The sequence below is a fragment of the Triplophysa dalaica genome, chromosome 5, assembly GCF_015846415.1.
Source record: "Triplophysa dalaica isolate WHDGS20190420 chromosome 5, ASM1584641v1, whole genome shotgun sequence".
In the NCBI taxonomy this organism is placed as follows: Eukaryota; Metazoa; Chordata; class Actinopteri; order Cypriniformes; family Nemacheilidae; genus Triplophysa; species Triplophysa dalaica.
The window spans coordinates 6,672,671-6,685,973 of NC_079546.1; the positions used below are offsets into that span (position 1 = coordinate 6,672,671).

General features: G+C 37.1%; 3 protein-coding genes and 1 long non-coding RNA gene across 5 annotated transcripts in view; 1 reads left to right on the forward strand and 3 right to left on the reverse strand.

The window, feature by feature from the left end:
* Positions 1 to 1,180, reverse strand: part of LOC130421005 (uncharacterized) — a 96,115-nt gene extending 94,935 nt beyond the window's left edge. Inside the window, exon 1 of the long non-coding RNA XR_008906743.1 lies at positions 1,135 to 1,180. This is a non-coding gene — a long non-coding RNA (uncharacterized LOC130421005). The remainder of the gene's footprint in view (positions 1 to 1,134) is intronic.
* Positions 1,181 to 1,561: 381 nt separating this feature from the next.
* Positions 1,562 to 5,028, forward strand: LOC130420848 (aldo-keto reductase family 1 member B1-like). Its single transcript, XM_056748340.1, has 10 exons — positions 1,562 to 1,728; positions 2,124 to 2,291; positions 2,630 to 2,746; positions 2,856 to 2,933; positions 3,030 to 3,152; positions 3,275 to 3,381; positions 3,579 to 3,660; positions 3,914 to 3,997; positions 4,132 to 4,214; positions 4,292 to 5,028. Exons 1-10 carry the CDS (start codon positions 1,666 to 1,668, stop codon positions 4,332 to 4,334), a joined length of 948 nt encoding a protein of 315 aa, XP_056604318.1. The 5' UTR covers positions 1,562 to 1,665; the 3' UTR covers positions 4,335 to 5,028.
* A 2-nt stretch (positions 5,029 to 5,030) lies between these two features.
* LOC130420847 (aldo-keto reductase family 1 member B1-like) lies at positions 5,031 to 8,480 on the reverse strand. Of its 2 annotated transcripts, XM_056748339.1 has the most exons (10): positions 8,293 to 8,479; positions 7,392 to 7,559; positions 7,157 to 7,273; positions 6,977 to 7,054; positions 6,761 to 6,883; positions 6,287 to 6,393; positions 6,082 to 6,163; positions 5,914 to 5,997; positions 5,545 to 5,627; positions 5,031 to 5,446 (listed from the first exon to the last, which is right to left on the reverse strand). In XM_056748339.1, exons 1-10 carry the CDS (start codon positions 8,356 to 8,358, stop codon positions 5,404 to 5,406), a joined length of 951 nt encoding a protein of 316 aa, XP_056604317.1. In that variant the 5' UTR covers positions 8,359 to 8,479; the 3' UTR covers positions 5,031 to 5,403. The 2 variants fall into 2 exon arrangements, with proteins under 2 accessions (XP_056604317.1, XP_056604316.1); XM_056748338.1 differs by having other exon boundaries at positions 6,977 to 7,273; positions 8,293 to 8,480.
* A 147-nt stretch (positions 8,481 to 8,627) lies between these two features.
* On the reverse strand, positions 8,628 to 13,268 carry prdm4 (PR domain containing 4). The gene is made up of 12 exons (XM_056747634.1): positions 13,163 to 13,268; positions 12,759 to 12,815; positions 12,561 to 12,676; positions 12,293 to 12,481; positions 11,401 to 12,168; positions 11,175 to 11,324; positions 10,755 to 10,873; positions 10,518 to 10,603; positions 10,266 to 10,393; positions 9,725 to 10,150; positions 9,446 to 9,614; positions 8,628 to 9,278 (listed from the first exon to the last, which is right to left on the reverse strand). Exons 3-12 carry the CDS (start codon positions 12,673 to 12,675, stop codon positions 8,945 to 8,947), a joined length of 2,484 nt encoding a protein of 827 aa, XP_056603612.1. The 5' UTR covers position 12,676; positions 12,759 to 12,815; positions 13,163 to 13,268; the 3' UTR covers positions 8,628 to 8,944.
* Positions 13,269 to 13,303: the final 35 nt, after the last annotated feature.

Here is a 13,303-nt window from a genome sequence, read left to right on the forward strand (position 1 = left end):
TAATAACGTTGTGCTGCTGACATCTAGCGGTCGTTAGAGAACTTACAGAGAGCAGACAAGTATATACACACAAAATATTATGGCGTGGTCAGTGTTGGGTTACTCTGAAAAAGTAATTAATTACCAGTTACTCATTACATATTCAATAGTGTAATTAGATTACTGTCCAAATTACTCTGTCCAAAAAGTATTAAGTTACTCATTACTAATTACTCTCTATATCCTACATCAACCTTGATTAGTTAAGTGATTCAAGAATATACATGAAACGGCTTATTGAATTCATTCAAATAATATTATTAACTGACCAAAGTATTACAAATGTGAGAATTATACATTAAAGCACAGATTTTAAAGTAAGACTTTGAATTTTGAAGTCAATTACGCTATTGCACACGCATATATTTAACAAAGTATTGAGTTTAATTACAACAAAAGTAACTATTTAAATTACAGAAAACATATGAGTCATCCCTTACTTTACTTTTTCAAGGGAAAAGTAATTCAATTACAGTAACTAATTACTTAGTAACTAGTTACACCCAACACTGGGCCTGGGATCATAAAACTGTGCGTGATAATTTGAGTATTCTGTCATTTTATTTTAGTCTATTTTTATCTCTCGGTTAATATTCCTTAACAACAGTTAAAATAGCAAACGTCATATACTTGTTATGACAAGGAAAGCTTAAAAAAGTATCCGGACATTTAAATATTTACATAATATTTGCGCTGAAATGTAAACACGAAGAGAGAGAACGGGGGACATGACCTCTCAAGTGGTTGTCTGTTATTGTTTATATCAAACAAAGCAAAAGAAGCAAAAGCGAAGTTGGGTTAAAAGAAACAAATAACGTAACATTTGCTTGTAGGAAAAGATAACTCATGACAAATTATAACAGGACATTGGGTAACTGTTAATTAATATTCTCCGTTTGTTTAGTCGATATGTATTTATAACTGACAGAAACACTTGTTACTCGGAGGCTACGTCGGAAATGTAAATCAGATAGATCACATATTGTGATCGATAGTTACAGTATTTACAATTTATACATGCAAAGTCACAGTATGAATAGTTTCCTACAATACACTTTATTATATAAGTCCGCTTTGTTTTATACTTATTTTTACCTTTTTGAATTTGGCGGCATCTCAGAATTATCCGACACGTAACAAGTTACCAGCAGGGAATACAGAGTTTCAAAATAAAAGCCCATGGCGCGCGCAATAAACGAACTCCAAATTCCTTCTCAATGGGTTATACATAATACATTACCATATTCTATTGTTATTATTATTATTATTATTATTAGTAGTAGTAGTAGTAGTAGCAGTAGTAGTTGACCGAGTCTCTTTTTATGCATTAGTTTAAAATATTGTTTAATAATATATATCTTATCTAAAAATAAATCGTTTGATGTTGGTTGGACCCAGAGATAAATGTAAATCCTGGTTATAGAAACCCCTCACCCTCCCTTTTTAGGGGTGTATAGCCAATCAAATCTAGACAAAACCATGTGACTTGGCGTAGTAGGCGTCACTCTTCGATCTTGTTATTTATTTCCCTGTTCTGTCTCTGGGATTCAGGAGACTGTGTGCAGTGTACAGACAAACAAGTGTTATAGATTATATTTATCAAGTGCTTTAACATAAATTGTAATTATGACATTTGTAACTCTTAATAATGGAGCTAAAATGCCCCTTGTTGGCCTGGGAACCTGGAGGGTAAGTGTTCACTTTTTGTTGTTAAGTACGATTATATTCAATGGTTTTAATAGTTTTTTATAATTTTATTTGTATAGAGTGTTTTCCAGTGCACACTGAAATCAGTTTTAAAGAAACAATTCGTGCAATAACTTACTATACGTCCATATTACTCTTTATTAATATGGTTTATCTATCTATAATATATTTTATTATATCATATTTTCCAGTAATGTTGTTGTATAATAATATTATTTTGTTAACATCTACTAAGGAATTATGTGCCAGTTGACATAAATTGACCATGTAGAATAAATCACTATGCATTTCTTAATTCTTTATTGATTAATTGTTTAGAGGCTTACAAGCTTTTTGAAAATGTATTCAAGATTTAAAACTTATTTCCCCAAACTCAGTCTGAACCAGGAACGGTAAGAGAGGCTGTGAAGGCAGCTATCCTAGCCGGCTATCGTCACATTGATGGGGCACATGTCTATGAAAATGAGACTGAAGTTGGAGCTGGTATAAATGATATGATTAAGCAGGGGGTGGTGAAGAGAGAAGAGCTTTTCATAGTCAGCAAGGTAAATTCACATTTTAATGAATAGATTTTATTCTTTTCTGGGGCACATGACAAGAGATGTGGTCTTACAGATCCGGTCATGTGCTGTGGAATTTCACAGCATTATACTGAGTCACTCATCATATAGTTTACAATGTATGTGTATAATGCATATCTTTGTTTGTGCGATAATCAACTGTTCATGCCTTTCAAGTGTCATTGCGCAATTGCACAAACTCGTGCATGGTATTTTTTACCACACTAGAAACATTTGTAACGGAAGTAATGTTGTTTTATTTAAGAACTGAAAGTGACATTTTACTTCATAAAAATGCTAAATTGAATCTTGCTTTTTTCCAGCTGTGGTGCACACACCACGAAAAGCACTTGGTCAGAGGGGCGTGTGAAAAAACGCTAACTGACCTTAAACTGGACTATGTTGATCTGTACCTAATGCATTTTCCAATGGGTGTCAAGGTACATATTCAGAACTGCATGTACCACTGTTACATTATGCATAATAATACATTTTTATAAACAAGACCGGTATAGTACTGTAAGAACACCTATGTATTTTAACTCGCAGCCTGGAAAAGACTTTTTTCCATGTGATGAGAATGGCCATGTTTATCCAGACAACAGCAACTTTCTGGAGACATGGGAGGTAATAAATAATCATGAGTAATACAGGATAATAAGACCCTGTAATTTTGGGTAATTTATAGCCTTGATACAACATTTTTGCTGTTATTTAAAATAGGCGATGGAAGAGTTGGTGGATGCTGGACTGGTTAAAGCCATTGGTATCTCCAACTTTAACCGAGATCAGATGGAGACAATCCTGAACAAACCAGGACTCAAGTACAAACCTGCCAACAATCAGGTATTGTGTTATTTGGAGTAAATCTACAGAACGTAATCTCAAACAGGTTAAAATGAAGACTTTCTGGTTTGTGTACATTTAAGTAATTTAATTTAGCTGACATTGATGTTTTTCATGCCCAGATTGAGTGCCACCCATACCTGACTCAGGAAAAGCTCATTGACTACTGTCACTCCAAAGGCATTACTGTCACTGCATATAGTCCTCTGGGTTCCCCAACAAGACCATGGCAAGTACCTTCAATAGCACAACATTTTTTTATAAAATAAGTCACCAAACAAACAACGTTGGCAACATACTCAATGTCACAGATTTGCTTATTTGATGAGTGAAAAGATTATTTAACAATGAAATATTTGTAATTTCAACTAGTCTATACATATGTATTGGAGCTGCCTACTACATAAAGTATTTACTTTCTTATAGGGCAGAGCCGGATGAGCCGTCCCTCCTGCAGGAGCCAAAGATCAAGGCCATTGCAGATAAGTACAGTAAAACAACAGCACAGGTAGGTTTAAACCCAATAAGGTATATTAATAATAGGTGCAAAGTAATAAGAGCTTTTTATTACTAAGGATATGCTTATCAAGGTGTATTTGCTATAGTCATCCAACTGTTAAACACTGATGAGAGTTAGAAAAAAGTAAACCCTTGCTTTTTTTAACCAAGTCTAAGATGTCTGTCATTTGCAATGTATACCATTAAAATGTATTTCCTTCAGCATACTGTATGATATTCTAAGTAGAGGATGTTCTTCGCAGGTCCTAATTCGCTTTCAAATGGAACGAAACGTTGTGGTCATTCCCAAATCCATAACCCCTGAACGAATCAAAGAGAATTTCCAGGTACTTTGATTTATAATAAATATTTTACATCCACGTTTTCTATGTGATGCAACACCACTTGAGTAAAAATAGTTACATATGTTTGTATTCGCTATATACTTCCGTCAACAGATTATTTTATTTTCTTGCTGCAGGTCTTTGATTTTAAACTAACCAAAGAGGACATGGATACTATCTTCAGTTTTAATAGAAACTGGAGGGCCTTTATGTTGGAATGGTGAGTGATCAGATCAAAGAAGTAACCGTGAAGTATCAGGTTCCTTGGCTCATTTTTCATTTCTTTAATTTCTTCAGGGCATCCAATCATAAGGATTATCCACTGAATGCAGAATGCTAATTGTGAATGAACAGGGTTTGGGACATCGGAACTGTAATGCGATTACAGATAACTCCTGAATTCCTTTCTGGGACCACTGAAGTACGTCTGTCTGTCTACAACACAGCAGAGATGACTGTGATAACTGATAAAAACTGTTATAAGTATTTGTTCAGCACCCATTTGAGGGGCCAAACCTGATGAAATTAAAAGTTTAAGTATTTGTTACCAGACATATTCTATTGTTATTATTATTATTAGTAGCAGTAGTGGTTGACCAAGTCTATTTTTATGCATTAGTTTAAAATATTGTCTTTTAATATCTTATCTGAAAAGAAATCATTTGATGTTGGTTGGACCCATAGATAAATGTAAATGCTTGTTACAGAAACCCTCACAGAACCCCCTTAACCCTCCCTTTTTAGGGGTGTATTTAGTTCTGGCCAATCAAATAAAGATAAAACCATGTCATATTCCATTTTTTACATTAAAAAACTAACCAGAGAGCAGATGAGTTTAATGTCAAAGCATCATTCGATATACAAAACAACACCTGCTTTTGCAAATAAACTGGTAGTGTTTTTCTAATCATGTTCTGAATAGGAGTGTGCCATATATAAAAACAATTCCCTGAACCACCATAACTTGTTTGAAAATAAACTTTGTTTCCGGTCAAAGTTTGTATCATCTTTCAAATAAAACAAATTGGCAAGTGGATACGTTTCTTGAACATTTCTTTAATAATTTTGGGGGTTCTGAGACATTTTATGGAAGAGCCATGCAAGCCTGTGCACTGTAACAGTTTTACATTTTCAATGCATTAACACAAACAAACAAGACTGTAAGTCTACAGTTGATGGTATTGACATTTTAGCAAGTGCATTTCATTCATAAAGCTGTTGCTATACAAGACTTGTGTGCTTCAATTTTTGAAATTCAACACATCAAGACTGAACTCTTACGGTTTACTATTTTTCAGTAACAGCATACTGCGTTTTGCCCAATAAAGAACATTTTCACATTAAATCAAAGGCCAGTGCAATAATACCAGAAATCTAATCTGACCCAACATCTTTTTGGGCATGTTGTTTTAAAATTGAGCATTAAATGGGTAGTCTTTGTGCTTCACCCCCCTGCATGACACGAGAAATCACAAATTAGATAAGAAAATAGATTACTATTAAATAATGCAATGTAAAACAAATTTGGTATTGTAGGAATGGATACTCACCAATGCATTGGACAAACCCTGAAGTCCCTGTTAAAGCCCAAGATGGTCTTTATCTCCTCTTCGCTCAGTTCAAAATCAAAGACCTGTGGAACAATTCAACACCTTTTTTAAATGTTTATTCAAAAAACCTCTAAGACAACAAGAAATATTTTCTTCCTTATTATTATGTATTCAATTATTATTTATTTTTCTTATCATTAGTGTTACTGTGCATGACATATGAGAACACATGAAAAAAATATCTTCAAAAAAATACATCTTTTGACGTGTTGTTGAAAGAAGCTAGCTAATGGATCAAATTCTAATGGAAAAAAATAAATAACACCCAATACTGTATACTGTACATCAAATTAAAGGCAATACACTTACTTTAAAGTTCTCTTGAATCCTCTGAGGTGTAACAGACTTGGGGATGACAATCACATTCCTCTGAATCTGGAAGCGGATCAGGACCTGTACATAAATGTTAAGCAAACATGTCATGTATGGAGTTAACAACAAGATCCAAAATCATCATGACTGTCTCAGTCTCCACACCTGGGCGGTGGTCTTTTTGTGCTTCTCTGCTATGGCTTTGATGTTTGGATCTTCAAGCAGTGAGGGATCTTCTGGTTTGGCCCTACGTTTAAGAGAAGTGTAAATGGTATCCATAGCAACAGTATTAAGTGATCATATGCACATGTTAAATAGATACAATATGCTACAAATGTGAACAATGCAATTAAAAAAAAAGTTTGTCTACCATGGCCTGTCTGGTGATCCCAGAGGACTATACGCAGTCACTGTAATGTTTTTGGACTGACAGTAGCTGATCAGTTTCTCCTGAGTCAGATACGGATGGCACTCAACCTAAAAAGAAATTCAGAATATTTACTATTTAGACAATATTTTCTATATAACATTAATATTTTCTATCCTTATTTCACAACATGATGTAATGTGAACGTGTTTGCTTTAAAAGTAAAACCAAAAAAGAATTCCCTGATCTCATGATAAGCATTACGCCTGCAGACAGTGTCCTAATGGTATTTCAAGACCATAATCAGACAAAGAATGGAGTCTGTCCTTGAGAAACCACAGAAATAGAAAGGGACAACTGCATCACGGAGTTGCTTTGGGCGAAACACTGTTCATTGGATAAATGCTGACCTTTCTGTTCATTTGTAATTGCGAGTCAAATGAAACCACGCTGATGCCCATCTAAGAGTATACTGACCTGATTGTTGGCAGGTGTGTACTTGAGCCCTGGTTTGTTTAGGATAGATTCAATTTGCTCTCGATTGAAGTTAGAGATACCGATGGCCTTCACCAAGCCGGCATCAACTAACTCCTCCATGGCCTAAATCACAAATAATATGCCACTCTCATTTCTGCAAATAGTGAGAAATCCAACAAATCAAATGCAGTTTTATTATTGCTGATGACATCTTACCTCCCAGGTGTCCAAAAACTTGGTATTGTCACTGATGGTTAACCCCTCGCAGTCCAGTGGAAACAGCTCTGACCCGGCCTGAAAAGCAACAATGACATTGTTGTGAAAATTCTTGGATTCAAGAACAAGCACCAACACTGAATGCAACCACGAATTAGAATATAAAATTTTTTTTGTCACCTTAAAGCCCATTGGCCAGTGAACCAGGTAAAGATCCAGGTAGTCCAACTTCAGGTCACTTAAAGTCTTCTGACAGGCACCCTTTACTAGGGACTTGTCATGAAAGGTGCACCAGAGCTGTCCAGACAAAAATACATGCCATTATAACATATACACTTTTCACAATATTGAATCAATTGAACAAATCTCATGAAAGAAATACAACTTTAGACTTTAGCGATGCACTCTGACAAACCTTGCTGACCACAAACAGCTCTTCTCTTTTAACCAGTCCTTCTTTTATCATAGCCTCAATTCCCTCTCCGACCTCAGTTTCGTTTTGGTACACCATAGCCCCATCAATGTGTCTGTAGCCTGCAGCAATGGCCGCTTTGACAGCTTCTGCCACTTTACCTGGAGGAGACTGAAACCGAACAGTTTTCATGAGCAAATCCTGAGTTTCCTCAGAGCTAGAAAAAAAACAACTCATAATCCTTATTAATTTCCCATGTATTATTTATTAATTAGGTAAATAATAAAAAATATTTTATACAATGATACTTATTTCAAGTGTTTCACTGAAGTTATTAGTACCAACCTAATTCATGAATTTGAGAACAAAGTTCTTGTCCTTCGGCTTCTAGACCTCTGCTTATCTAATCTAACTTTTATCTAATAAATGTGAAAGTTTGATTATACTATGTGGATTTGCTAACTCACCGTGAACAAACAAGTCCTATCCTGACAACACTTATAACGTTAACACGCCCACTTTTGCCTCCATTGATTCCTATGCTAATGCAAACATGTCGATTGCTCATTCCACTTTATTTTACTGTAACTTCATCATAATCGCTTCGTTCAAACCAAACATCCAGAATAACAAACTATTAATTACATTTTTGAATCTTTTTCTCTAAACTTACGCATTATAAATTTATAATTTATTTAAAAACATTTAATAATTACCGTGCAATTGCACAAAGTTGTATTTAATGTATCTTACTATATGTAATATATTATCATTTATGTTTGCTTTTTATTTTTGCGTATTAAGGGCGCGCTCCTCAATGCAACGTGCCAGCACCGATTGTGCGTTTATATGTAACGTAACATGATCTATTTTTGCAACAGAACTGAAGTAAACTAAACCATACCTTCCACGTGCCCAGACCAACGATGGGCATATTTGCCCCGGTGTTAAGCTTCAACGAGGTTGCCATGGTGAACGAGTATAGATAAGCTCGTTTAACTTTAACAGAAAAGTTTAAAGTCCAACCGCCCTTGCCGCACTAAGGTGAACGAGCTCGGTATCGATTGCTCAGTCTGGACTGAACGTGCCAAGTAACGTTACGTAAACGTACGCGTGCGCTTGCGCGTGATAACGTCACTGGCTCTGAAAAGATAAACGCTTTAAATCACTCATTTTCTTTTTTCTGCCCATCGTTAACAATTGTTTTATGCAATCTATAATATTATTTTGAGTATAACATTTGAAGAATTCATTTATTTACAAAATAAATACAATTTAGAGATACACGTGTACCAAACAGACACGATTGCTGTAAACAAATATATTACACACTGGTTTAAACACTCAAATGTAATTTGTTCGATTTCTGAATTATAATATATTTAAAAGTGACAATTGACTCATAATACTTACTTAAATCTAATTATATTGTTAGGATCTGTTATCCACTTGATGGATACATGGATTTTGGCAACATGAATTTAGAGTCTTAGAATGAAAAAAGAAGATAAGGATAAATAAATATTCTAAACAAGGCATTACATTTTAGGATAAAGTTATAGACTTTTTTCTGAAGAGTATGTCCCCATGTCTATTCTGCACTCCTCATCATTAGCTGGATTAATCTGTCCTTCAGTTCCCTTCGTTTCTTCCTCATCTTCTTCGTCCTCATCCTCATCTTCCCCTTCTTCACCATGTGCTGCCCTTCTACCAGTTTTCGGCCCCTTGCAGATTTTGAGGTGTCGTGTGAGGTGGTATTTGGTGAGAAAGCCCTTGTTGCATTTTTCACAAATAAAATCCCGTTTGCCATCGTGAGAATTTAAATGTTTCTTGAGATGGTCAGTCTTTAAGAACTGCTTGTCACATTTCGGACAGGTTATCTGGCGGTCTCTAGAAAAAAAAATACAAAAATCAACGAGGTGACTATTAGAAGAGCTGAAAATCTGGCATAATTTCTTTAGATAAACATCCCTAAATGAAGATAAATCTAAACTTTTTTAACACAAAAGATCCTTGAAATTCCAAAACAAAGATATTGAGATAAAACCTGGTCTTACAGTGAATGTGAATACATGTGCTGCTTGAGGTCTTGTTTCCGCACAAACATCCTATCACAATGGTCACACTTAATGTTCTTGATACCATTGTGTATAGCCATATGAGATTCCACGTGTGCTTTCTGAGTAAAAGACTTCCCGCATACTGTACACCTGAAGTTCTTCTGACCTGCACAAACAGACAGCATTTTTCTATTGTTGTAACTGCAAATTATAAAACACATAAAATGCATAAATCTGGGTGCTGAAGTAAAACTGATCTACGTCATTCGTTTTTACCTGTGTGAATTTTTAGGTGTTTTCTAAGATTGCTGGGGTCACTGAAAGCCTTGCTGCAGTAGCTGCACTTGTGCGGTCTCATGCCAATGTGACCCATGAAATGCACGTTCAGTTTAGTCGACGTGGTAAACGCTCTCGGGCACATGCTGCATTTAAACTTCCTCTCACGGCCGTGAGTGTGCCCATTGCTACCAGAATGTTCATTCACATCCGAATGGCGCTGCCACTGTTGAGAGGAAGCGGATCGGGATCCTTCGTTGGTCTCTTTTTCCTGCTGTTGTGTTTGGCTGTGGGTGGTGTGAGCAGGGTGGTCCTGGACGGGGCTATGACTCTGGGCGTGGCTGTTCAAGTGAGATTTAAATTCGGTGAAAGAGGAACATTCTTTTCCACAGTGGCAAATCTGGCCTTCTGGAACTGCTGGGACGCCTGAAGAGACATGGCAATAGCTATTAGTTATGAATTGAAGAATAGTTAGATGGTATTAATATCTCTTTCAAGATGTTTGTTTATATTTGGCCTTCAAAGAGATGCATTGTCACACCCAACTGCCTGCTGTAGTCCCTGCTGTAATAGAACAGCAGCTCCTGGTCAGGCAGTATTTCTCTGGATGTGCAGAAATAAAGCTTCCCGTTGTCAATATACGCCACAAGATTCCGCTCTTCTGACGTTCTGCAAATAGGAATTGATCTATGATTTTCATGACATCTAATTCAGATCATACAATTCAAATGTCTGGAAATTCAGATACGTGTATGTATATAGTGTATGCTCAAGATAATAGAAAAGTTGTTACCTTGCTTTCCGTACAAACATCATCCAGTTGCATTCATGCTCATCTGTCGTTACGATACAGAACTCTTGAATATCGTTATGGAACATCTATTTGGCAATAAGGAAACAGGGATATACTACTATCATTTTCTGGATAGTATATTTCTGGATACATATACAAACATGTATATGTAATGATAAATTAAGTGTGAATACATTTTAAAATGCTTGGTTACTTTTAAGACATGATACTACTAACCTTCCATATTTGAGGAGTGTCTTTGTCAGACCAGTCTGTAAGTTCCACACTGCTGCAGTGCTGTCCAACCATAGGCCCAAAGCAGGTACGTGAAGGTATGGTTTCTCGAGCAAACACACCTACAATCAATAAAAAACTGACATCAGCAGTGCAACAAAATTTTTGTTTATTTCAGCCATAGCAAAATGTTGAAGAAAGTCTATAGGACCCTTGAAAGGGTTCCATGTAAGGGGATGTTGATAGAAATCGCTCATTCTATGACAATAAAAACATAACACTTCATTGTTTAAAGTCCCGTCTGAAGACATAGTTATGTCTATTATTTTGCATTTGTTTCAATAGATCCTCTACAAAATACACACTGGACCTTTCAGGAGAAATAAGTTTCAGACTTAGAACAGTACGATATGCTTTACTTACCAATCGGCTCATCAGTTAAGGAAATCCGGAGGCATATGGGGTGGGGCAGAGAGAGGCGGGCTCTACTCTGAATGGGCGTGTCTGGGATGAATGTGACAGGTCCATGTTCGGGGCAGTCGGAGGAATATGACCGTTCACACAAAGTGCACCCTTGAAGACAATAAAATGCATTAAAATAGTTCCAAAGCACATGGGAGCCCATACCCGACCACTATACAAAACTTACAAATGTTAAAGGCATTGGCCATGTTTTCCTTATTGGACGTTGAGTCTTCTAGATGCAATGAAGAGTTCACCAACACCAGACTGTTGTCTGGCCCTAAAGAAACCTCAGCAGTGATGGGTGACACGTTGACGGGTTCAAGTCCCATACCTGAAGGTCCGTGTAAAGGAACGGGTTCAAGCTGAGTCTGTGGGCGCATGGCACCGGTAAGCACAATGCTAACCACCCCAGAGCTCAGCTCTCCTGTGGAGTGCAATGCTTCACCCAGAGAACCAGGACCACCTGCTCCTGTGGTGTTGGTACCTAATCTTCTTTCCATATGCTCCTGATCCATCACCACTTGCAGTTCCAACCCTGCTCCGTGCAGGGGCATAACACCTCCTGAAGAGTCCACACCCACCAAACCTTCATGAGGCTGAGGTCTGGTCCCGAGCTGCTGTTGGGTCTCTACACCCTCCATGGTGGCCAAGTCCTCTTCCATTCCATCGTGAGATATTGGACTACTGACGCTTAATTGTGAACGTGACTCCATGCTCAGTCCCGTCGTGTCCAGCTGCACTTCGTGAGATCCGCCTTGGTGGAGATTGGTTTGGCCTCCGACCTGCCGTGAGTCTAGGGACACAAGGCCCTGTTCTAGAGGACCACCTGGAACACTGTACGGATCTAAGCCAGTGGGGTTGTTGTTGGACACAGAAAGAGTTCCGTCCATGTTAAGGCTGCTAGGATGAATGTATTGAGGTGGTGGACGGTCTGCCAGATATGACAGTATACCTAAACAAGAGTCGAAGAAATATGTTTCTTATTTGGATCATGCAAAAATGTCATGTAAAAATAAAACATTTGTTTATATTGATGGTTCGTGACATGGGTTAAAGTAGAACTTATCCAGTGTTACCTGGAAGAATATGTCTGAAGTAGCTACTCTCCAGGTGGGGATATGGAGGAGGTGGTAAAGTATAATTTCTCTCTGGAAGGCCACACATCACACCTCTGTCCCCTAAAGGACCCATGGGTAACATCAGGGACAATGCTGAAGGGAGCGGCCCAAGTGATGGACCCAAGCTGGGTATAGCGACTGGCATGCCTTAAATTAAAGCAAGCAGTGTTATGAAATGTATGCAATACAGAACACTGTCAAAGCCAAACAGCTTTTGTGTCCTTACCTTGAGTGGTGATAGGATTGTGGGTTGGAGATGTGGGAAGGCAGAGGTGACTCGCACTCACAGGGGGCACGCTAAGCTGGTCCATGCCCACCGGGCTGAGGTTCATGTCGTTCATGCTAAACAAAAAACATGGTATTGAATTAAAATATAACTCACATGTATGTGCAGAATTAGTCACGTGCATTTGTATGTGTTTACCTGACAGTACAGATCAGTTAAGGCATTGAATGTGATGGTCCGGATGCATTCTTGAATCTGTATATAGTAAAAAAAATTGTAATAAAACAATTTAAGTGTTTTAATACCATCAGTTTCTAAACAAAATCTGGGAAGTTTCAGATTTTTAAAATGGAAAATCTTCTTTATCTTACAACAGTGACTACGTTAAAAAACACAATTTAATCACTGAATGTCTAGACAAATTTAACAAATACAGGTGAATTAAAAAACGACCACACGAACGAGTCAAAAGAGAAAGGGTTTCAAAAACATGTTAGCAAGTTCAACGGTATAAAACCAACGCGATATTAACTGGAATTAATTTGTAAACGCATAAGATGGTAAATACATTTAAAAAAAAATAAAAAAAATGATTTGCTTACATTCAAGACCCAAATATAAGCTCTCCGTTGAAGATACACGATATGAAAACAATAACATTGCTAAAGGCAAACGGTGTATGACTCAAGGAGGGGTTCTGTTTCAAAATAAGGGTCCGACAACGCGGTCTGTTCCTACAGTTG